At 39.9% G+C, this 26,631-nt stretch overlaps 1 protein-coding gene across 2 annotated transcripts in view; it reads left to right on the plus strand.

The window, feature by feature from the left end:
- Positions 1-26,631, plus strand: part of trappc9 (trafficking protein particle complex subunit 9) — a 211,951-nt gene that overhangs the window by 18,649 nt on the left and 166,671 nt on the right. For both annotated transcript variants that reach the window (XM_079368513.1, XM_079368514.1), the window contains 3 exons: positions 11,701-11,827; positions 14,029-14,174; positions 20,780-20,865. In XM_079368513.1, coding sequence (XP_079224639.1) covers positions 11,701-11,827; positions 14,029-14,174; positions 20,780-20,865 — 359 coding nt within the window. The remainder of the gene's footprint in view (positions 1-11,700; positions 11,828-14,028; positions 14,175-20,779; positions 20,866-26,631) is intronic.

Here is a 26,631-nt window from a genome sequence, read left to right on the forward strand (position 1 = left end):
GGTGTGAGCCAGACGGTCCACTGGCCACACAATAGAGGCCGGTGTAATCCTCGGTCCGCTACAGAGCATGAGAATTGAGGGGTAGAGGGGGAGGGCGAGACGAGGTATGAACAAGATGAAGTAAGCTCAGAGCGTGAAATATTAAATTTCAGCGAAGGGACTACTGCGGCTCATTCAAGCATTCTTAGAACCTGGCCTGCTTGAATAATATTACTCTCTACTACAGCTTAGCATACATCAAGGGCGAGGAAAAGTATGGCCGAATGATGTAATTACTTCTGCAACAGCTGAGTGTTTTCTCACTTAAAACACTGACCTTGTAAGCAGATCTCTTCAGCAGCATTTCTTTGCTTCAATAGATACCTTTTCAGATGTACTTAGTGTCACTTTTTGGGCTCGGGGGCGCTGCCTGCTACAGTTTGAGCGTCCTTTCATCGACTCTCCTCCCATCTGCACTGTAATATTGACAATATCAGAAAGGTTATCGTGCGTTGTTCTCGTGGAATAAGTTCCCATTGATGTGTCTCAGGGTTTGTGTGTCTATGTGTCCAGCAAAGAACAGAGTGTGACACGGACGGTGTTTAAACTAAAAGGTTGCGATACAGTGTCTTCAATACATGAACTAAGCATCTGATTGGATGGTTGTGTGTTCACCTGTGTTGTTTTAGACAAAGCAATCTTGGACCAACAAAACACCAGGCTGTAACCATTTACCACGCGGTATATATTATTTGTTGCATCTTATTTAACCCTGTAAGCCAGAGTGTTGATTTCTAAATGTCATATAGGTCTATCTGTGACTTCAATGAGTCTCTGACACGTTTGTGACATATGAAGAAAGGTGAGTGTGGAGATGGAACAGATATAGAAACAAAGACTCTGAGACAGGAGGAAGGAAACATTACAGTGTGAACCTTTTCTCTCTAATCCGAGGCTGGCCTTCTGGGAGTTCCCAGGGTTATCATGAACCTGGAATAATATTCCCTGTGATTAATGTGTGACCAAGCTTAAAACCTTCCTTTAGTAGACCTGCCTACTTTACCCACTTATAGATATTTTTAACAATCATTTTAGATACATTTATTAAACTGTGCACTTTGGAAAATTCTTCTTTACTTAAATAATCATTATTTACATTTTAATTGATTATGTTTTGTTAACTGCTCTTTGTATGGTAACAACAAGTAAACATTTCTAGCACTGCTGAAAAGTCACGATGAGGAGAGAAATTTTAAACACAAAAAAATAATGACAAAACAATGAGTCCATGAACATTGAAGCCCACTGGACATAAACTGTTCATATTGATATCCCCCCCTTTTTATAGTCACCATCTGTAGGCCTTGTTGACCTTTCCCCAACAACAGTCATGTTACCATGACAACTAAAAAAGACGACGAAGCAGTAAAGCACCGAGTGAAGATCACTTGAAACTTTGAGCACACATTGGCTGTAAAACACTCGTTACATCTGATTCAGTTCTGGGAGAAAAAAAAAAAAATCTGCTAAAAAGTGACAAATTTCATCAAACCACACAGAACAAGAAAGTGTTTACTCACGAGGCTTTGAATGACCCCTGAACCTCGTTTTGAATTAAAATGACGTGCCTTTTAATTGTCTGCAGGAGGGTTTTGTTGGAGCTACTTAGACTAAAATTTTAATTGAAAGGGTGTTCAAAACAGTTGGGTATAGATTAGAAGAGCGCTGTATAGTTAGTTATTCATAGCCTCTCATTAAAGTGTTATTTGCAATATTTGGGTAAATGTTAATTGCACTACCTCATATTTCAATCCTAATGCATGTTTGTCTCCACTAACAAACACCCTCTCACCTTGGTGTGCTAGTTTGGAAACAATGCAACACAATGAACAACCCATTAGCACCATGTGGCATTCATAGACTGCACTCTGATATCAGCCTCTGTCTGGGAATCTAAATAAATGTTATGGACTCAAATCTGTAGCTGTCAAAACTGTAATGATTTGTTTCATTTAGTTTTTCTTGTCTTGTTTGAGATCTAATTCTTTCCCCGTGTTGCTTGTTTCCCTTGTGTTTCTTTAAATGTTTCTCAGTTCAGTTGTAGCTGTTTCCTGTTTTATTTTGTAATTTCTTCTCCTTGTTCCTCTGTCCTTGTGTGTCTTGTATATCGTTCTCGGTGTCTTCAGTCTTTCCTGATTTATAATATAGTTCTGGTCCTCAGTCTTGTCTTGTCCTCACCTGTGTTTGATTACCATGTGTATTAAGTGTGTCTTCCCTTCTGGGTCACTTCATTGTAATATGTTGACGGTTGTATGTTGTATGTTCCTGTTGTATGTTGGATGTATCAGTAGCAGTGTTTCCAGTGTCTTCTGTGTTTGCCTCTCTGGATTATTATTTAGGACGTTTTTGACTCTTTATTTAATCAATCTTTATTTTAGTTCTGAAATTGGCTCCTCCTGCCTGTGTTTCAAAGGCCGTAACAAACATTTGTGAAACATGAAGGGACTGATATGGTGTGATGGAACTCTTGATTGCAGATATCGTCAGCCCCATTTCATAATTCATATTTCTTGTAATTTTACTGGCAGGAGTAAAACCACCAACCATTAGTGATCGGTTGAGCTGAGAATTCAACTCCTATCAGATCTCACTCGCAGTCTCAGGATGCTCAGTGTGAAGTTGCATTGACCAGTGAAATTGTTGCATCACTCGACAAAAACTTGCTCACTTCACTTCTCCTACCTTTAATTCGATATAGATGTACGAGGAATACAGACTCACAATGTTAATACCAAGTGCAGACCACTTCCACATTTTCATAATATTTTAGTATTAACTCACATTTTCTGCAAAATGCACACCTCGTCCTCTCTTTGTAAGAGTCATGGTACAGAATGTTGTACTGTGAATGGATTACCATAGCCAGAAATACTGATTTATGACCTTTGAGCAAGAACAGAATTGATCCTCAGGTCTTAAGTGTACCCATTTAAAAAGCTTATTAAAGCATTATTGAGAACGTTGGCCTACTGTACATTACACTGATCGCCTGCTTCTGGTCTTCTTTGTTGCTATTAACATCTGGACGTGTGAAGAAGTAACATGATGAAGTAAAGCTTCTAAAGATTACAGCGCAATTGTTGCATGAAAACAGAACAATCATGGAGTTTTGCCCCCCCCCCCCCCCCCCAACCCAACATCTGCAACATTACCAGCAACTACATTACAAAAGATGTTCTTCACCACACCACTGTTCTTTTTCAGGGCAAAGTTTGTAGGTTATTTGCAATTTTAAAATGCACCACTCACCAACGAGGGATGTTTGCAATTATCCAACCTAACGATGGAACATTGTCACCTGCAGCAGACTCACTGTCCATGAAGCTAATTATAATATTTATTATTAAATCAAGCCTGGAATGACGGTCAAATGTTTTGAATAAGCTGCAACAAAGCCTCCTGCCTCTTGCAATGGCTGTGGCTCTGGTAATTGGTTACTGCCATACTTCACTATGTGGAGGTAAACCAGCACAGTGGACAGATATCATCTCTCTGCATGGATCAGTTTAGCAGTAATTTGATCGAGAAAATGAATGAAATGAAGCTTTGTCAGATCAAACTGGAACATAAACACTTGATTGGAGTCATTCTTAACCTGTACAGGAACGTGGACTGGATGTGTTGGGGTTCCATGTTGAGCCTTGTTAAGTAAATTGATCTTAGTTGCGGTTGTTTTCTGAATTCGTTTAGTTGACAAGTCTGAATTTAAATAAATTAGTTTTAATTGAATTTTACAATGTATGTACAAGTATCCATCAATACAGCAACAGATACTAGCTGGATATATATTAAGAACATCAAGCTTTATGAATAGGCTCTCTATGATATAAAAACAAACTTTGCTTACAGTTCCCTTAAAAAAAAACATTCAGCTACTATCAAAAAGCATGTGTCCTAGAAGACACTTTACCCCATGTTACTCCTTCTGCTTTGTCGTTGATATATGTATAAATAGGATTAGTTACTTTTGATAGGCACTTTACATAGCCGCCTCTGTCATCAGTGTGGGAATGTGTAGCTGTGACCTGCGGTGATAGGTCAGAACAGAAAACGAGAAAACCTTTACGAGCTCAAGTCTGTTTACTCAAAGAAGAATGGCAGGGATCGGTCATTTCTTTATCCTACAAGTTTCTGTCTGCTTCTGGCTGTCACCATGTTGATATTTTGGATCTTAAAGTAACCTTATTTGAAAAACAGATTGAATACACATCACTGCGTGTGCATTTTTGGCTGACAAGTTGCCACTGTCATGACTCATCATTCACAATTAGCCACAGCCCAAAGCAGCAGAGTAGATTTCACTCTTAGTTGGAGCACAATTTGAAAAAAAAAACCCCCAACCTGTCATGTTGTAATGAAAAAGAGAAGACTTGAACCAAATGATGGGGTCAAGTTCTCTGAAGATGAGATGTTTAATGTTGCTGAAGTAGTTAGTGTTGTAAAGAGCAACCATTTTTTATCTACTCAAATAATGTTTTTTTTTTTTCTTCCAGGCTGTTGCGTTGCTCCTTTTAGCCTTTAGAAAGAATTCAGATTTGTCTTGTCCTCTTATATAATGTCTATGTAAAAACTACTTCTCACAATCGTCTGCTGTAAAAATACCAGCCTCATCGAGTCCAACGCCAACACTGACTCAGAGGATGCTCCATGCTTTCGATTGGGGATCTCTATATAGATTCAGAGGTGGGGCGGACTGCTCAAAAAGTCTCTGTCAATAAGAGTCTGTTTTTTGCCTCAGTACATTTTAACATTGTAAGAAACATGCTGCAAACTCATACTTTATTTACGATCAAGCAGCGTGTGTTCCAGCTTGAGCATTTGATAGCCTTTGCCACCTGTGCCTGTGTGGAAGTTTTTATATTCAAGGCCATTATTTTAACGACCAAATGTTCTTCACAAACTCCAATTAATTTTAAAACCAAAACAAACAAACTTTGCTACAATGTTTCTATTTGTCAAAAGCTTGTTTTAATTAGATTCATTTAATCAGAGTTTTTTTTATAGTTGGAACAGGCGTGATGACTTTTTTCAAGCTGTTGACTAGTTGAATGAGCTTTAAAATAATGATCCTTTATCTGATGTATAAAACATGTGTGCAACAAAGACAGATTGCTTTTTTTTTGACTCATCTCACTGAGGATGAGCCAGATAATGATTATTCTACTGTTGTTTATTGGTAATGTTTGTCTTATTCTAATTTAATATGGACTTTAATCTGGCCACCAGTGCTCAGTGTGTCTGCAGTTAGAAAAAATGCTGAGGTGCACGTGCATTCAGGAGATGACCAAACCCCTTTAACTAGTTAGTCAAACTGGTATCTTATAGGGCTTTCACACCTGCAGAAAACTCCTGATAAACTCCTTATATTTGCCGAAGGAGCTGTATATGTGAATGCAAACAGTGATATCTTTGGCTTGGACTTCACCTGGAGTTTCTCCTTTCCGCAGCAGGTCTGAGGTAACTGATGTGAGAATGCAGCAGGATATTAACGGGAGAATTCCCCTTGAGCCAATGGGGGTGGGATAAATATTCTCCTTATAGCGTGGCATAGTGCTCTCTGTTGTCTGTCCTCTGCTTCAGCGTCATTTTTTTAACGCTACATCCCACCCCCCACCCGTTTCCCGTCTGACAGGGATAGTCTCCTGCTGTTAGGTGCAATTGTGAACAGCAAGGTCAGGACAATATCAGGGGCTGTCCTCCTGAAATAATCGAGATATTTTCAGTAGTGCATATGTGAAAATGGCTAAAGTAAGACACAAGGCCCAAAGAAACATTTAATAGGACAACAAGGTTACATAACCTAGTAGCAGTGTTACAGCATGCAGGAGAACTGCTGAAGTGCTGTCTTAGACAACAAGGTCAGCATTAAATGTTCCACTGGGTTAACTGCTGCAGGTCAAGCCTGAGGTCTTTTGTTGTTATCCAGAAAGTGATTACATGATAGAGAAATGATGGACCAGGAATCAAGAATCATTTTTCTGCACTTCAAATGTCTCTACCTACCCCTCCTTGCTCCGTCTAAGAGAGGCCAAGTACGGGGGAAAAAAAGCCCTCAAGTCCCAAGTAGCCGTAGAGATCTTTTTTAACATTACACCCCATTGTCATTTATTGACATACATGAAACATAGTGTTCATATAAGAGAAATAAGAATGACTGAATATCATCTTCAGAGTGAATCAGTGCCAAATGTGACAAACAAAAATGAGTCTAACTGATAGGAAACTAACCTGATCAATCAAAGAAAGCTCAACCAGGTCATAGGTATTACACATGTTACCCCATTTTTAAGAGGTTCTTTTACACTGAGGTGAGTTTTGGGTGGATTGTCTGTGCTACTGTGATCCATAGCTTTACGGGATCCGAAAATGTCAGCATTATTTAAACATCATGTAAAAACTAGCCTTTGCTGTCCCTGGGTCAGGAATCATGTAGTTAGCTTTTTTTAAAGCTGGCTTGACGGGGCTGTATGATGTGTCTTACTGTTAAATAGTGAATTTTATGTCCTCACTTCAGTTGCTCAGTCAAGCACCAGTCTTATTTTATTGTCTTGATTTAGTTTCCACTACAAGATTTTTTTTGCCACTGGCACTTAGCTGGAAAAAGCAGCTATAAAAATCTAAATTATTCATAAAACTGTTGATACGTCTGTGATCTTCTGTCAGTAGTTCAGAACACCACAATATAGATTTATAAATCCCCCTTTGAAAAATATCCCCTTTGACATCAAAGACGTTTGAGGCTCTTCCAGTATAGTGTCTAAAAATGATAAGTCTGCAGGCACAGTGACATTAGAATCATCTCTTTCTGTGCGACAACATTTTTGACTTCATGAACAGAATCGTGGGAAGATATTGGTGTCATTTCAGGACAAAGTCGCCCAAAGTGGGAGACCATGAACTTCTTGCAAGTTTCTGTTGTTTGTTACATGATTTACTGTTCAAGTACCACTTCATTACTTAGACCGACTTAGGTTTTTCTGCCCCACAGAAAACGGCCGATCATGAAGCGTGATTAACCTGTCGCTTCATACACGGCCTCCTGTTTATCACACCAATTTAAATGCGATGGCCTATTGACCATCGACTTTTGTGTTGAAGTGCCCTTCAAGTGCTGCATTAGTCAGTCCAAGTCCCTCAGCGTCTTTAAGGGTTACCTCACAAACCTAGCCACTTTGAATAAAAGCTCAGGCTTTCAGCAGTTTGTGATTATTTAAGAGATATTTCCCTGTCAAAAACACCTGAGCACCACCCAGAATCCATCAACCTACTATAATAAGGCATCTGGTGGCAACTCAGTGTCTTTTGGCTTCCAAGTAATGAACATGTAAATCAGATTCTACTCTTCTTTCCCCAGCTGTAATGTACTTTCTCACTGCCGTTTGAGATGTGACTGATCTTGGAGTTGAAAGACGATGACATTGACTTTGTTTTTGTCGATTTTTTGAATGTTCATGAACTTATAATAAAAAAATCCAACTTTTTTTTTAAAGCTAAAATGCACTCTTGCATGACTTTTAGCAGCAGCCGCTTGTGATAAGGTACTACTACTAGCAAGAGGCTGTCGGTAGCTTACCTGAAAGCTGTTTGCTAACAACAATTAAATAACAGAAGAAGAAGAAAGCATTGAAGTCGGGTAGCTTTACAGACTGCAGAGCTGCAAAGAAATAAAGTAAGAGACGACCAGCAGAGGATGCTATATGGGTTACAACCCAAAAGTATCATCACTCATGTATGTTTGCAGTTTACTTTCCAGTTGAGCGGCCATATTTTCTTCATTATATATCTTTTTCACAAGTTTTTGATAACTGCATTTTATGGATCATCACAATCAATTTGTATGTTTACATCTGTCTCTACAGATTGAAGATAGATCCAAGAAAGTTATCGGCAGATATACCGGTTTCAGATTTTTTTTTTCTCTTCCCAACATTTACGTCGGGCCCTAGTGAAAACAACAAGGTAGAGACTCCGTAAATAATGAAGTCTGCAAGTTGGAAGAGATGGAAATAAGCCACGACCAAATGGAAAGAACAAGTGGAACTCACACGTACTCAGAGCTTTAAAACTGTGAACCCGACTGGATCCAGAGTGGGAATTGTTCTCTTGAACAGTCAAACTTGAGCTATAATGCCTCGTTTTATGGTAGCAGCAGAGAGAGTGAAAGAAGTCAGGGATGGATGTAAACAGAACATTTGCACACCACACGCTCGAAAGATTGTTTTGGTGCGTCATCCAAAAATGATTTCATGCAATTTTTACTCTTCACGGATTTTCTCTCATGCATACCCATCTCATATTATATTACTTTTCACGCAGCTTAAACCAGCAAACGGTCTCCAAATGACACCTGCTGCTTTACAAATTATATTAGATCTCTCCTGACAAATTAGGAGCATTAAAATGGCAAAGCGTTTCAGCAGCTGTCAGAGTATTTAAGCCCACTCGTTGCTGTCAGACTGATTTGTTTTTAGCACTGGCAATCCGTAACTTTTGTATTCAGAAACCAATGTTCAGTCACGTCAACAACTCTAAAGTGCAGCATAAATACAGCAGACGCCTGGGTTTTTGGATGAAGGCAGGTTGAACAGGTGCAAATATTGAATGTCTCGCTGGAGTCCCTGTCTTACAACAATGTGATGTTAGCTCAGTTTTTTTTTTTTAGAGCAGACGATCAGAGCAAACCTCTACGCATGCTGCCGTTCATCCTGCCTTCAGTTGTTGTTCCTCTTGATGATTGACACTTGGATATAACATACTCGTGTTTGGAGAACTGAATAAAGACGTCCACATTTCCTCCACTCTCTTTGTTCAGTAAAAAAAATCTTTGTTTGCTGATCCATGCGTCTTGTTTCATGTGCTGCTCTAACCGCTGTGTTTTGCTGTATTGCCTGGGCAAGGACTTCTTTAAAAGTATCTAAAATAGTTCTCCTCCTAGTTTAACCCCGTGCATTTATTATCTAACCGCCCTGAAGGAATGTGTATTTTTGAATGCTTATTGAATGTTTTTTTTTTCTCCTGTAGGTGTTTAGCAGCCGGTATTTGTGCACCCTTATTGATGTCAAACGCTTGGGATTATTTCCGTTTCAGGTTTGCTAGACTGACAAAGTTGTCTTCTACTCACTGACTCACTGACATGTCCAGCTGGCTCCTCTGAACTAACCCGAACAAAGAACAGCTGTTGATGTCTTAATTGTGCAACTGTTGCAGAAAAGTGTAAATCACAATCGGTGCCTTACCTACACATGAAAAGTTGTCGCATGAGTGAAAACCAAAATTGGCATCTGCCGAAAAACTACAGCTGATGCCTTGAAGTGCATAGACACAAATGTTTTCTGCGAAAGGAATTTGTATGTTGCTAAAAAAGGACTGCCTATAGACGAAAAAGTAGAGCCTGACCGATTTAAGCAGCCAATAATATCACATCTAGTGACGATCGTAATCGACTTATTGTATCTCAGATGTATAACTCTTTTCCAGTCTTCTGACTACTCAAAGCACTTTTACACCGCAGGTCACACCTACACATTCACACACTGATGGCAGAGGCTGCTATCTAAAGTGACCATCTGAAGTAAGCAATCCCATTCACATGCTGTTGACGAAGCAGCGGGAGCAATTCGGGGTTAAATGTCTTGCCTAAGAGCACATCAGACATGATGCTGCAGGAGCTTGGGGTCAAACACTCGACCTTCCGGTTAAGAGAGGACGACTCTTCCAACTGAGTCACAGCCGCTCATTCAATCCACTTCTCATCTATCTCTAAGGATCAAAATCGATCTATAAAGACATCAACAGATTTATGGGTATAAGATTTTGTATCAACACCCGTGTGCCCTTGCATTGAAGTTGTTTAGTTCATGATAAGAACGCTAATTTCCAAAATGATTCCCTCCCCCCAAAGACCAATCAACCAATAACCCCATAAAGAACCATGAATTTCAGTTATTTCCAAAATCTAATCTAATCTGAGGTTTCAATTTAAGTGAGCCTTGCTAATTGTATTAAACACAAAGGTAAACAATTAATAATAACGATAATAATAGTAATAATGCATTTTATTTAAAGGCGCCTTTTCGAAACTCTCAAGGTCACCTTACAAAGCAAAAGATGAAAACAGTAAAATCATTGCAATTATCTGCTTATTATTGCTCAATCTCTGACAAAAAAACAACAACAAATCTATGGGAACAGAATCAACATTTACAGAGAAATAACATAACACCGTTTAGCTCTCTTTGCTGGAGTGGACCCTGAAGACACAGCTGCTGTGGACAAACAGAAATGGCTAACGGGGAAAAAAATGACAAATATGTGATCAATCTTGAAAGCTTTGAGCCTGAAGGACACCTCAGCTATCATCCATTTATCTTGGAGTACTTTCTACCACACTTCTTTCCCTGGATCTTTCCTCCCTCCATCCATCTCAATCTCACTTAATTCTCTTCTTTATTTCTTCTTTCCTTTCTGGCTCTCTAACTGTGGTCCTCATCATTTTCTTTTCATCTACTGTTTGTAACAAGTCTGTGTTTATAAGTATATGCCTTCCTTTGGACACAATATATTTATGTATGTAGGCAGATTTCTTAGAAGGTCTTTACTGTTGCTTGGAGCAGTGTGAAGTACCGCTGGTTCTCTTAGTCACATCTTAGCATGTTTTTGCTCTCCACTGAATAAAAAAATCAGTGATGTCACTCAGTAGTTTCTGTTCGGGTGTTTTAAAGCTGATAAATGGCAGTTACCAATACAAGTAGAGCTTACTCCAGCTTACCTTGGCTCAATTTAGTAACAGCTGAAGGGGTGGAGCTGAGGTGGACCTTAAGCCTCCTCCTTCAAAAATAACAGCTCCCGCACACAGCTACTAGAGGAACTGCAGTCTTTTTTTTTTTTTTTTTTTTGCACTCGTGCATTGGCTCCATTTTTCAATACCTGCGGTTGTGTCTTGGTTTAAGCTGGTATCAGCAAGTTCCAAAGTATAACAAACTAGAGTGAGCAGAAAAACTATGAACAATTACCCAGTGCAGAGGTTGGAGCCCTTGTAAAGTTTATGTTTGCAACGTTTTTTTCTTCCTTATTATTGTTATGCTGCTTCAAGTGAAACTGGAGGTTTATGTGAAAAAAAAAAACTATGTAGGAGTGAATAGTGATACGGTACTGTAGCACATACTGTAAGAGGAGCAGGAACTAGGAAAAATGGATTAATCGATATAAATAAATGAACAAATAACTAAAACAGGGTAGTCCTGTAAAGTGATATAGATCTGTATCCTTTCTCTGCAAGTAAATGTTCGTTTCTGTTTGATGTACGCTCTCAAAACTTCAAGAGCCAAAAGAAAATTGTATGGCTGGCTGAGCAGCAATGTTCCCCCCAAAAGGTATTGATGGTACAATAAAACTTGCAATTGTACTTGAAGGCTGGGGCTGTTATTGCTGAGAGCGAAATCTCACAGGTCATTAATGTTGAGCTAATTTATATCGCATAAAAAAGATTAAATGTCTTCAATGGAGTGTGGATTGTCATGTTGTAGAGAAAAGGAACTTGGTAGTGTCTTGATTGTGGCTGCCTTATCTCCAGGTACTTGTTTCTGTACTTGTATGTAATGTGCTCCATCTTCTCTCCAGTGTTCTCATTTTTGCTCCCATTATATGCTCCGACACTTTTAGAAAAGAAAGAAGTCACCCAGAGTCTGGAGAATTACACCTCCAAGTGTCCAGGTGGGATGGAGGTCATCACCCTTCCTGATGGACTCAAGCTCCCTCCTGTACCTTTCACAAAGCTTCCCATTGTCCGGTAAGACCAAACTTTGAATGATTGGGGGTTTCCTGCAACTTATCCGGTGTCGGCTTCATTTTTGTTTGTGCAAATTTTATTCAAATGGCAATTTTGGTCTGATTACACCATGTTGTTACACCGTGAGAAAAAACAATAAATCAAAAACACAAAAAAGATGATGTTAAACCAAAAGTAAAATGTTAATCGATAAATAGGGCAGAAAACACAACCAGTTAACAGGAGGTAATGGGCCATTTTAAACTTCATTTACATACACACATTGTTTTCTATGGCTAATTGGTAGAAAAACGTTTGGTTCATCTGTTATAGCTGCAGCATAATCACTGCAATCACATGACCCCGAAGTCAAAGTGAGTCAAGTTTTTGTGGCCACTGACAGGATCAGATCGTTGTTTCAAGTTTCACCAGACAATGACGTCCGGTGGCTTTGTTGAAAGAGACGTAGTGACTCTATAGTGAAACAAACGGTCTGGGGCGCTGATGGCCTAGCGACATGTCCAGAGGCTGTTGTCCTCTGAGTGTGTGGCCTGGGTTTAAATCCAACCTGCGTCTCGTTTCTCACGTCATTCCCAAAGCTCTCTCCCCTGATGTCCTACTCTGTCCACGGCTGTGTACAAATAAAAGCAACAAGTCGATCAGGGCTTCTTTTTTCTCAGTCCGTTCAGATCGAAACTATTCCGAGCCTGTCATTTGCAACATTAGGTGATTGTTGCTTTGATTGCTTGCAGGGTGGTGCAGGGATTCGCTCTGTCACTGTGACTCTGAATTGCCAGTAGGTGTTAATAAAAGTGTGAATAGTTGTCTTTATCTTTGTCTGAGCCCTGTGATTGACTAGAAACCTGCCCAGAGTTTACCCCCTTCTGTCGCCTAGTAACCGTTGGGATCAAGTTCAGTCCCCCTGTGACCCTAAACAGTGTAAGCAGTATCCATAGTCCAAGGACTGCCTTGCAACCATAAAAGCCTGATTTGCACCTGCAAGATGAAGCATTGCACCTCGTTAATTTCCAAACTTTTTGTGACCCAAATGATGTCAGCAGTTCAGTACTGAATAAAATTTAGCATGTAATGACAGTTTGGGCTCATTAACATGATATCCACATCTAGAGCCAGGACTCTGATTCGCAGGTAGGTCGTACTAGTTTTTTTTCCGGGTAGTTTCCGGTCAGTGTAGCCAGCGCGTTTAGTTCTATGAACTTTCTTTAAGGAAACAAAAAGAGCTGTCAGACATTTATCTGCTGTATTCTGTGTTTTAAATACTGGGCAAACAGTCCTCGGATGTAAGAAAAAGCACTGGTTTTTACATATCACTGCAGAGCAACGGTGATTCCAATGATCAGAATGAATCAGAGTCTTTCAGTGCTGAAAGCCTCCTCCTCAGAAATTCATTGAGAATTGACTACCTGATGTACCTGCTGTTTTGTTTGGGGTCAGTAAAACATGACCCTTATTGAGATCCTGTTTCCTGCAGTGCAAACACTGTGATTTCCTTCAAAGGAAGCCCAGCCACACAGGACAGTTTCCAATGTGATAGCACAGCTGATGGCTGTTTGACAAGGGAAACAAATAGGTTTATAGATGATGGTTTTAAAAGTTTCAAGAGTGACATAACTCTTTGAAGTAAATGGGTGAAAAATTTCATTTGATAAAAAAAAATGTTGTTACAAAAGATAGAATAGCAGTTTCTTGCATTCATATTACTTAAATCATTTATCTTAAAAGCAAAGTCCTTCTAAAAAAACCCAGATCTGCCTCAAGGCAAGAAAAAATAAGACCCAGGAGATGACGGCTCTCTGTTTGTTCCCATTAATTCACAGGCGTTACAATATTTCCACAGTGAAATTTGGTTTTCGTCATTTGTGAATAAAGTTCCCCAGGAATTGTTCCTGCAGATATCCTCCGAGTTTTCCGAGCTTTTTGAATGTAAAAATAATTAGATGAATACAGGCTTTCACTGCAGTGAGCACTGCAGAACTATGAATTGCTGCAGAGCTGGAGGCAAATCAACAGTAACCAGGCATGGACAACTAAGAGGTTAAAACTTTCTTTTGAATTCTTTTTTCTGCCTTCAGCCCTTTGATTGTTCAAGACTTTTATCATGATGTGAAATGATCATTTTTGGTGTTAAATGTGCCTTAAAAACATGTGCGAAATGAGCCTTACTAATGCCACTGTTCTTTTTTCTTTAATGCCTAAACTAGATCAGTGAAGCTCCTCAATCTGCCTGTCAGTCTGCGTCCTCACAAAGTGAAAGGCCTGCTGGGACAGAATATGTCCACCGCCAGCCCCTTCATCTACTCTCCGATCATCATGCACAACAGAGGAGAGGAGCGCTGTAAGAAGATCGGTAAGCCTGTCATCCTTTCTGTTGAGCCCATGTATGCATAATTTGCTTATCACAACCTGCTGCACATGCTCACATTAACATTTAGCATTTAGTTTGGCAGATTAACGGTATGTTAGGATACCCTCACTCCAGCACTTGAATGTGAAATGACTTGAGGATTAAAGGCAGACTTTCAGCATTTCTTTGAATCATGTTTCATCGCCATCTGATTTATTTGTCAAAAGATAATTGGAAGCCCTAATGCATGGGCCACTCAGAAGATAGAGCCTTGAGTGTTGTCACCCCCTCCGCTTGAAGCGAGAGGCCTGTAAATGGTAAATAGACTTCAGCTTGTAAAGCGTTTTAATAGTCCTCTGACTACTTGAAGCTCTTTTACACCGCAGGTCACACCTACACATTCACACCCATTTACACACTAATGGCTGAGACCAACATCAGTGTGTGAATGTGTTTACTATCCCATCAGTTTAAACGACTTCCATTCATAAACATTTATAAACCTCGACGAAGCAACAGGAGCATTTTGGGAATAAGTGTCCTGCCCAAGGCCACATCAGACATGTGGCTGCAGGAGATGGGGACCAAACCCCCAACCTTCTGGTTGAGAGATGCCCAACTCTGCCACTGAACCACATTCGCCCCAGTGGCCACACAAAAGGTTGAAACGGTCAGCTGGTAGCATCCTTTAAAAAGAAGCGACTCTTTTTAGGTTTAAATTAATCAGACTTTTTAATGTGAATAAAATAGTTTAATGTCATTAATACATTCCATTTAACCTTTCACATTTTTTATATTTCATATATATATATTCTTTCAATATTACACATGTCGTGTGATTGAATTAAGGCAATATCTCCTTTTTTTTTGTTAGTCTGGGAATTCATTGTCTTTCTATAATTGAATTGTCCACAGTCAAGCACGTCTTAAGCCTAGTTTATACTTCTACGTCACATCGATGCCGTGCCCTTGGCGTAGACCCGACGTCGTCGTTGTGCATTTATAGTTCTGCATCAAGGGAACGCCTTGCTCTGCAATTCACTGCCAAGCCGCTCGGGGGCGACAACGGAGTTTGCTGAGGTCGTCTGTCCGACAACTCAATCAATCGAGGCTGAAAACGAGTGAATTTAACGCACTCGTTAGCCCACTGAGGAACTTGGTTGAAGAAATGCACTTTTGCCACTTTCGAATGTTAATCGACTGATTTTCTTCGCCGTATGCAGCCTTTTAATTAAATAAAATTTTCTTTGTGACCGGAAAGCAACGGCCGGAAATGATGTTCTGAGCGGACCAATCACAGTCCTTGCGGTTCACGTCGCCGCAACGCATAGTCAGGATTTTTTGGAGGTGCGTTTAGGGCCACTGAGTAGGGTCCACGTCGACCGCGTAGCTACAGCATCGATGCAGTGCAGAAGTATAAATCAGGCTGTAGTCAAGATAGCTTTTTTAAAATGAGGGACTTCAAATGACCTCTTTTTAAAATTCCATTGTAGGCCGTATGCCTTAAGCCTTCTCATGGTGTCCTCGTAAACAAACCCAATCATCTTAACCTTTCAAATATTGAGTTGACATCTACACCTCATCGATGCCATTAACTGCCTGAAATTCAGTAAATCTACCTACGTGTACAAATACATGTAAAGTCACCTGAACATGAACCGGATGTGTTAATCCACTTGATATTTAAGCAATAGGTCCAAGCCTGTGCCTTGAGTGACCTGATCTGTTTGTGAATGGGGAACGGAAAAATCCCCCCCTGCTTGTTGGCATTGTGCCTCCAGAGAATCCATTGAAGTGTTTTAAGCTGTCCCAGGTTCTGAGCCATCAATCAAAGTCAGGTTTAGCTTTACTCTGATTTGGAGTTGCAGTGCAAGTCAGTGTGAGATTGTGTCGGTGCAGCGCTTGCAAACACCAATCGAATCAATATGTTGCCTTTTGCTGAGTCGGGGACATTATGCAAATCCCACGTTATCTTACACCATTTTAAATCTCATCATGGCCTCTTTCCCTTTGAAGCACACGTGTGCACCTTTTGTTAAGTTACCTTTTCTGTGGTTGGAGTAGTTAAACAAATTCTCAAAAGAACATCAATCAGAGGTATGTTAATCCATTCTTGCACTCAGTCGTGAAATTAATACCTGCTTTTAAAAGACGGTTCACAGTCATCATAGCTTCACATTGCTCAAACATTGTTGTCAGTGTTCCCTTGAAATGTTCCAACAAGTCAGCCCTTTGGAAGCTGTGCACCTTCATCAAAAGCCTGAATATTTTGGATTACTACAGTTAGAATGACTCATTGAAATAGTGAATATTATTAGGTAATTAAACGTTAAATATATATACAGCCAATTATAGCATACAAAGCCATTCACATTAGAGACGGAGACGGGGAGTGAACCCCAAGTGGCTTTTAATAACCATCTGGACCCTCGAGCTGCTCTTTTCTTTGATCTGGTTTTACATATTGGAAGTCAGATATTCCTCTGCTAAAGTCTAGTGTTCTGGTGCTTTGGAGACGAATTCAAACATGCTTTTTTCATCTTTCTTTGGAGAGCTCGCTGCCACCTATCTGAAAAACAAAAAACGTGAGCATACTATCCCCTCCAGCTTAAGCGTTATTTAGCATTGCGCTAGCAGAGCTTTAAGAAGAAAACCGGGAACATCAATGCAAAAGAGATCAATGCCGCCCCAAATCTTTTTAATAATAAAAATAATAATAATACATTTAATTTGTAAGCGCTTTTACGAGGGCTCAAAGGCACTTTACATGTAAAAAAGCTTAGCTTTTCTTAACAGCACAATTAGTTGTTTTATTAACAAAGGGTTTTACAGTTAAGCTAATCTTTTTCCATTCAAAACGCAGATTCCCAAAAACTTTAAGTCGTATTCTGTGGATCAGGTAAATATTCAGCCACACACAAAGGTCCGATAACAAGGCATTTCACAATCAATGATTTTGAGCATCTCAAACAGTGACCACAGCTTTCCTTTTTCTTAAATGTTGGTTGTTTATTTATTACCACTGCTAGAGGGTTAGGGTCAAGGCCCCAGTCGGCTCCAGCTGTGACAATCATGAAGCGTGATTCTTAAAATACAGGGTCTCTAGAACCAACGTGGTTTGATCTAGTTCTGGTGAAGTCACCTTACCTCAGTCCAATAAACTGTGCTACACACGATGAAAGCTCGACTGAGGGAAAAAGATAAATCACTGTCTTCTTCTTGGTGGGGGTGCTTTCATTTTGACAGGAGACAGTAGTGAGGCCATCGAGAGTGGTCAAAAGGTCCCCAGTCTGACTCTGTGCACATTGGAAAATACAAACCTGACCAAAACCTCTGGTTCAATGTGATACACCCCATTCCTGCTTTTTCCCACTTGGATGGTTCTTGCATTTGCTAACTCTCTGTAGAATTCTTAAGAAATAATATTGACTAAAGAGCCACTTTTGAGTGGCTTTCAATGGCATTCCACAGCCTTGATCAGCAGATAAGAAAGGATACGCTTTATTTACCCAGAAGAAGAAAACATGGCAGCATAGAAATACTTCTGCAGGCCTTATTTAAGTTTAGGGTGGGATGTCTTTGCCCCTTTTTATGCCTTCTCTGCAATGTGTAATATATGTATGCTAAATAGGGGAAAATTCATTTCACCTCTGTTCCCCTGTTGGAGATGCAGTAAGTAGAAAAAGCATAGTGAGAGGGAACTTCTTTACAGCACTTTTGTGGTTTTGCAACACCTAAAGGTCTATATAATAAAAATACTAAGCCATAACACATCAATACTATTCAAAAACAGATGTTTCAAAAATATTGCACAAACCAGCTGTAATGACTGAATGAATGGTTTTTGTCTCTGCGTCAAAGCTACGTTTAATTGGACGGTGCTATGTTTTGTTCAAGCAGCTCACCACAGAATTGCTGGACATTTTTATTAGTTTTGTGCATGTGCGAAATCACTAAAGATCCTCTGGACTTTCCACATTGAAAAGACAATATTCATTAGGGAAAAAAATGTGTTCAGTATTGTCTCTGTCTGATCAACTGTCATCGTTACGACAAATGGCATCATGACAAAATTTGAAGTCGAGATTACGTCACTATCCATCCCTATTTCAAACATCATTGTTGATCTTCACAACTAACGTGTTCTTAAACATCTCAACTTTTCTTCTGTGAAATGGAAAAGGCATAAAGGGCCTTTTTTGTGCAGTATTTTTCTATTGGTTATTTTAATTCTTCCATCTTTAGTTTTCAACCAAATGTCCTCAAGAAATGTGTCTCTTCTGAGTCGTTAAGGTTTTGTAATTTTAAAAGAAGCTCTGCTGTAGTTACGTTTGAATGCATTCCCTCCTGCTCCGGGGTCGCTTCATTTCCCATGGATGATTTTTGCTCCGGTGCTCAGGCATAGTGGGCAATGTATTATGCAGTATGAAAGATTAATGATGCTGATAGGTTCACAGAATTTGTTTCTGTAGAATGCAATAACACCACCAAACCTCTTTGCCTCTGTCTCAGGTCAATAAAAAGATGGTTTTCAATGCACACGAGAGACAAAATAAATGCCCTTTAAGGAAGCAAACACAAGCAATGTTTAACAAACGGTGCAGCCATGCATTGATTCAAAACATTCATTATTGCTTTCAACAATCAGGTCTCAAGAAGCTGAAGCCTTCGGAGATCTATACAGAATCTCAATGGCCACTTGAGGCGTCTGTACTGAGGCAATGCAAACAAGCAGACAGCAATCCACTTTGTTTTTCTATCTTCTGAAGTGTATTTCACACTTAATTGGCTGGCAATGAGAGAATGCCTGTAAGCCAGACCTGAGGATGTGTGGGGATTTCCAGACATTCATATCCCATGTATCTTTCCTTGGACTGACTTAATTTCCCGAAGGTACATGGGCTGAGGTTTGCCTTTAAACAAATCCCTTTTTCCACCAGGAGTCTGAGCTCAGGTTGTCAGATCCTATTTTGCAAGTCTATTCGCCACAATGAACTTTCAAATGGACTGGAAAATGTTACAATGGAGATGGGTAGGACTACAGTGGGACTACAGCAGCTTCACATTCAAAGAAACCCTTCAACAACTATCTCAGGAATGACTGATAACACCGTGCAGAGCTGCAATGTTTCTAAGCTGCTGAAGAATAGTTATTCTATCTGTAAATCAAGACTGCAGCTTTCTTCTGTATATTAGAATTGTCATCACTCATCACTCATTATTTAATGCCTACCTACCCTCTCTTGTATCTCCGGACCTGCTTTAATTAAGTCCTAACATAATGTGATGTTGTTATCCGTGCTGCTTCTCACAACAGCTCAAATTTCAGTTGATGGACTGACGAAAGCTGACACCTATTACATCGTTCACAATTCAAATTCAGTTGGATTTTTTGAAAGTATTAAACTTTCAAAAAATCAACCGCATGGTACACTCACATGCAACTGAAAATAGACCAGATTAGAATTGAACTGAATGAGTGGCTGTGGCTCAGTTGGTAAGTCAGGGGTTTGATCCCCAGCTCGTGAAGCCACATGTCCAGTTTGTCTTTGGGCCAGACACTCAACCCCAAGCTGCTCTTGTCGGCAGTGAATGAATGTGTATGAATGGGATTAGTTACTTCTGATGTTCACTTAACATTGCGGCCTCTTCCATCAGTGTGTGTGTATAGGAAGCCAAGAAGACTACACATTAAACACATTAAACGTTTATCATTTACCAAGTCCATTTTTAATATTCATTCTTTCTACCTTTGGGAATGTTAGACGTGCCAGGGAACCTTTACCGCTCTGTGTTTGTTTTTAGTCCGAGCTAAGCTAACCAGTAGGGCTGGGAATCTTTGGGTGTCTCAAGATTCGATTTTGAATTTTGGGGTCACAATTTGATTCAGAATTTATTTTTCATTCAAAATGATTTTGGATTCACGATTCATGATTCAAAGTCTTTTTAAAAAAAAATTTGTACGTACTTCAGGAATGACTCCATTAATCTGTGAGATTGCCTGAATTTATTCCTGCTCCATTTGGTATCCTACTGAGTTAAAGAGCTAGCATTTAACAGGGACAGACTGATTAGCCAAAAAAAAACAACACAAAAAAACAATGGAAGTTATGAACCTCTTTAAAATCTCAGTAAATTAAAATCTCGATTTTTACATGAATCATTTCCCCCCCCTCCTCTGCTTACCAGCTTCTGGTGTAGATTCCCAGTAAAGGAACACAATGAATTAGATTGAATTTTACAGCCTTTGTATAACAGGATATAATAGGATAAACGGATATAAGAAGAACAAGATCTTCATATCTTACTTATGTTGAAATTAAACATCATGGCTGTATGTCCTGAATGCCAAGCTACTGATCTGAAGAAGCTGTTTGCAGTTTAATCGAAGCATGAATTAAACTGGATGAGCTGACAGCCAGTTTGTGACATTATTGCCCATAATTCTTTTAGATATATGTTATCCATTACTGGCTGTTGCCTTTTAGATGTTTAATGGCAGTGCAGCCTAATGGTGTATTTCCCTCAGCTCATTAATTCAAATTTGGTTTTAATACAGCAGGCATCTTGTTTTAATGTATTCATGTTTCTCTTTTTGCATTTCGCAGACTTCCAGTGGGTTCAAGGAGATGTTTGTGAAGTGCAGCTCATGGTCTACAACCCCATGCCTTATGAACTTCGTGTTGAGAACATGGTGAGTGAAATTCTGTCTCCTTGAGTCTGAAAATCTCCTCTGCTGCTGACGTGCGGCATGCTTTACAGTTCTGAGTGAATCTACATATCTCACCGCCAGCTTTGTAAAACAATAACAGCCTGCTGCTCTCGCAGTAGTAACGCAAACTGTCCCCGTGCACCCACATAAGAACTGCAAAAAATGGCTCCCTTGTCTTCTTTGATTGCCCCATTGAGGTGCCTTGAAAGATGTTTTAACACTCTTGTACAGTAATGATTGGAGGAGATGGTGAGAACAAACCCTTCTAACTCCTGACAACAAAACATTACAAGGGAGCGCCACACCCGCTGTAGGGCCATTACTTTTATGGTTTCACACACCAACTTATCACACCCGCTAGATTCATATTGAGGTACGCTTAAGTTCATTTGTGCCTCTCTCCTTCGCCAAATAAAGTTTGTAAGAACGTATAAGACATCAGGGAATCCTATTTACTTATGATGTTCGACAGATGCTTGGTTACTGCAGCTTCTTAACTTTAGACGATTCCTCTTAATGTTTCAAAAATCACAATTCTGGGGAATGCTTTCTTTTTTACAATGTGCTTTTTAAATTCTTAACCAAAGGTGCAAAAACTAACCAAATAAACTGCTCTTCCACCTGCTCACTGCGGTGTGTGTATATGAATGCAGTGATGCGCAGCAACCTTGAGATGCAAAGTAATCATCAGGCTCAATAAAAGACCAGCAGGGAGAAGCCTCCTGCCAGATAGCAGCTGCAAGCGCAGCATCTCATGAAATGTACTACCTGTCAAAACTGATGTTGCCTTTAATTGTTTGGGAGAGTCAAAGACAAATTGCCGTGAAAGTTTCGTGGCTGACTGTGAACGGAGACAGCGGCCTCTTAATTGTGGTGGCTGTCTCCGAGCTGATGCCAAATAGACTTGGACAGCTCCTGCTGGTTGATTTAGCCGCCCGGCGTCGTCTGATAACAGCACATGCTGCGACAGACACAGGAAATGTAGACAACCTCCAGTTTGAAACATCTGGGAAGTGTTTAAAATGGGTGAGTAATCACAAGGCAGATTTTCCCTGAGAGTGTTTTCTGCGTTTTAAAATTCCAGAGAGGAAATGTTACCTATATTAAATATATCACAAATCCAAAAGTGTTGGTTAAAATGGGCCACGTTAATATCATAAAAAAAATGAGTCTAAAATACCATCGTGTTTGATTGTCACCAACTTTTCTTTTTTAAATGTGATCCTACAGTACATTAGGCTTCATTAATCATCTTTTTTTTCGATTAATATTTTGGTTGTTTGGGCCTTTGAGGGGTGTCACAACCTTAGTCTAAATGTAGAACTGTGCCTTCACTTTGGATCATCAAAATAAACAGTTTCTTTTTCTCCTGACCAAATGTTACTTGAGCATGTCAGAATGAAAAAAACAAACAAAAATTTAATGCTGACACGGTGAAGCTTACAGATCAGCTGAAGCTACTTGGGTGGCCACAAGAGGAACCCTGTTTTAAGCCCTTTTCACACATGCACTCCTGAAAATATCGAGAAAATTTCACGAGGACTGCTCCGGATTTTCTCCTAACCTGTCTGTTCACATTATGTACCTCACAGCAGGAGACTATCCCTTTCAGGGAAGGAGGGGTCCCCCGAGGTAAGAAGTAACGTAAATGACAATATTTGCCCTTATATCAATGCCGTTAAATTACATGCAAAGAGAAAATAGCAGTCGTATGTATAGAATCTGTAGCGTGCAGCACTCACAGTATACAAACCTCACTCCCCCTCCCATTGGCTTGAGGTGAGTACTTCAGCTTACCTGGACTTATCGCTTAAAATATACTGGGGGTCTGGCAGGAGAAAATGAAGCTGTTAGGCAAATATCAGGAGTTTCTCAGGAGTTTTCTGCAAGTGTGAAAGCCCTTAAGTAGGTGTAATAGCTCATTTCATGCTCTGCTTTTTTTTGCTTCCCATGTCAACTTTTGCTCACTGGTATGGACATGCTTACATCATGGGCATCAGATTTATAGATGCTACAGATATAAAGTCTGTTTGCTAACATAAACCTGCAACAACTGAGCTTCTTTCATTTCCTCTGTTTTTTTATTCATATGAATCATTTTGCAAAAACAGTGTGCTGTTTTCTGTTCTGTTCTTTTTCACTTTGAAGAAAAGTGGATGAAACGTGATATCTTAAGAAAAAAAGCTAACATGAAAATCTACCCTTTGAGCTTATGCACTTGATTCATCAAGTCTAATAAGCTGCCTGTTTGCAGAGTTTCTCAGAGGGGGAACCATGAAATCAGCAAGGTCAACTAGTGATAGCACTGTTATTCACTTGCCCCCCTCACGAGTGTATTGATCAAGTCACAGATGGAAGCTGAAGCATTTCACAGCTCAATAGCAGCTGGGAACCTCAGGTGGTGCAGTAAAGTCACACAGGTAGAGGCCGAGCGGGTGACGCAAGCTGCCCACAGCTCCTCTGTTATTCAGACAAAGTGACTTCTGTTAGACCGGAGCAACCATCCGTCCACTTAACATGACTTCCTGAAACACACACACACACACACACGCACAAATATAAGGTCACTTTTTCATCGTCCATCACCAAGGTGACGCTGCAGTTTAACAGGACAGGTCCTCCTTCTCAGTCATCACACAACTTCATTGATTTTCTATGACTCACTGCATTTTTTACTCTCCAAACATGCACTCATTTTCAGAGTCAACATAAAATATTTCTTATTTATTTTTCCCACATCTGGAATGTATTATTAAATCTATGGAATGCTCTCTTCTTGTCTCTGACTCCTGTTACAACTTTCATGAAGCAGCAGAAAACGTTTTGCTTCAGAAAATTGTCAATCAATTGTCTTATTTATTGGCTTTTTTTCTAAATGGAATTTGATTTTTATGTATTACTGTGTTTTACAAATCACTATATCACTATACAAATACACTTACTTATATACTTACTTAGACCCCGTGTCCAGCTGCCGTCTTTTTCCGGGCAGAAAAGTGATGGCTGTGTCCTCAGGAGTGCTTGAATGAATGAAGAAAAGCATCCCACATCCATCCTGTCTTTTTGACAACAGTCTGTTGACAACACCCACTGTATGACACTGCTCCGTTACTTTTTACTGCATGTTTCATATTTGAGGTCGTCTTTTTACCCGATCAAACAAGGAGCATATGGGTACAAGACAAGACCCTTATACGGTGAAATTACAGGACATAGCATACGTTTGGAGATGGGTGCAGGTGATAGCGACAGCACCTTTCTGAAAAGCTGAAAGATATTCAACTTTAGCGCTCGCAATAGGCGGAGAGGTCGCAAAAAAAGACACTGGGCGCTGTGCTTGTTCTCCAGGCGGTGACTTTCTGCTGAGAACGCTCTCTCCTCATCGACAGTAAAGAAGAAAAGATACTGGTGCTCAGAATAAAAAGGCTAAGTGGACATGTGGCCTTACTTAGCTTTAAAAAGCTTCGCCACTGATACTGAACTTCTGCTGACCTCACGACAATCAAACTCTGAACAATCTAGTGGACTGAAAAAAAGATCAATCTTTGCCATGCTAATACAAAAAATTTTACAAAAAGAGAGGTACCTGCTGAATGATCCCAAAAAGTTAGAAATGTAAATGTCTTTTGGAATCCATGTTTTTCATTATTATCTAAACTTCCACTTTTGGCATCAAATTTGCATTTTTAATTGCCCCCAGTCAATGCTCATGATCATACTGTTTTGGTACCATTAAAGCAAAACAAAGTATGACGTTTTTTCAAGTTTTGTGCAAAGAAATCAATGCACACGTTCCCCTTCAATACAATTCACCTTGTATATATGCACTAATTGTTGTTGGTAATGAAACAGGCTAATTAACCTTTTCAAGGCTGAATGCAAATGAACCAATTCCAATAGGTTAACACCGACACTTCTGCTTTCCAATAAAGGAGTATAATAATGTCCTGAAGTGAACGGGAGGAGACTGAAATCACAGCCGTGGTACCACGGAGGCTCATCTCTCCAGCAGCTTTCCCTCCAGTGAGGTAGCGTCTGCTGTTAGGGATTGATGCAGTCATTACGTCACCTCAGTCTGCCTCGTGCAACCAGGCGGTGTGTTCAAGGAATGTAAATACAGTCAACCTGAGGGAACATGAGTTTCAAAGAGAACATCACAGCCACATTCAGGACTTTTATGTCTCCAATCAAGGCTTCTGAGTACTGTCGGTTTCAAATGTTTTCTACCCTCATCATTAATAAATCCTAATAAAATATTCTTCATCATTACCATTGACAACCTGAGAGTGATGTCACAGCCTTTAACAAAAGCTGTCCTTAAGGAAAGAGAGCACACTCCTCCTGCTCTCGAGGAAGCTGGAGTGAAATGAGATCATCTTTTTAAAGAAAGTTTATAGGCCTTAGTAAAAAACGAACTTGGAGGCCAGAATTGTTAAGGAGGGACGTGAATGGCACGACCCATTCTGTGTAACAAATTGCAATGTGTAATGAATGTCTGTTTGTAGCTGTATTGAGTCATTATGATAGAGGAGGTTTTTGCAGGACGACCGTGTGGAGAGAAGAAGAGGCCCACTGCAGCCTCAGAACCCTTTGTGTATTATCGTGCTGCCACACTGGTGATATTTGCTGGAGGAGCTGTATGTGGGAACGCAAACAGCCACATTTTTCATTCCAACTTCAAATGGAGAATCTCCTGCCACACACCCTCGTGTTTTGATTCTGCCTAACGACATGTAGCATTGATATAAATACAAATATATTCTCAGTATAGCGTGGCATCGAGGACTCTGCTGCTTCGTCCGCTACGCCTATTTTTCACATCCCCTCTTACCTCTGGAGACCCCCGTCCCCCCACCTCTCCTCCCGTTGTGAGGGCCAGGACATGAGAAGACCAGAGGAGTCCTGCTGAAATGATCCAGATATTTTCAGTGTTTATGTGAAAACGACATTAATCTGCAGTTAAACTTTGGGTTAAAGTTCTATTGATGCATACCTGCAGTTGAGTTCAGAACACAATCCAATAGTTGATTATGTTTCTCAGCTCTGAAGCCATGTTGCTGCCTTATAATGATGGTCTAAGTTTGAGTCTAGAGTTGAGTGAGTTGCTTGCATGACTGTTATTCTTTGTTAAGTATTTTGTGGTACAGGAGTTAAAACTAGCCCAATTGGATGACTGATTCTTTTAAAACAATGAATATTACCAGTGCTGTTTGTGGTCCTTTTGATGTGTTTCTGAACAGTAGGTTAATATGATACAGTACACTGGGGCGCTGGTGGCCGAGGGGTTAGGACGCAGGCTCCTTGTGGAGGGGCTGTAGTAGTCGTTGAAGCGAACGGCCCGCGCTCAAATCCGACCTTTAGCTTCTTTCCTGCGTGACATTCACACTCTCTGTCTGTGATTTCTGGCTTCATGCACTGTCCTATCTCTACAATAAGAACATAAAAGCCCCAAAATACATCTTAATCACTGCCTTGATTTCTCTTTTGGTGCTTCCTTCCAATTTGTAGGTGGTCTATGTAATTCTTTGCACAGATAACTATCATGGATTTTATCGGGAGTATTTTATTAATGTTGTGTTTGTCAGTGATAACAATACTGTACAGTTAAATCGCTGGGATCTGGGAATAAAAATAATTGCAAAGACTGGCCAATTATCTGAGAGAATTTTGTAATTTTTTTTTTTAATAATTAGGTAAATCCAAGATGGTTCAAATTCACGAAATCTGTCATCATTACTCTTTGGACAG

This window comes from Symphodus melops, assembly GCF_947650265.1.
Source record: "Symphodus melops genome assembly, chromosome: 18".
NCBI lineage: Eukaryota > Metazoa > Chordata > Actinopteri > Labriformes > Labridae > Symphodus > Symphodus melops.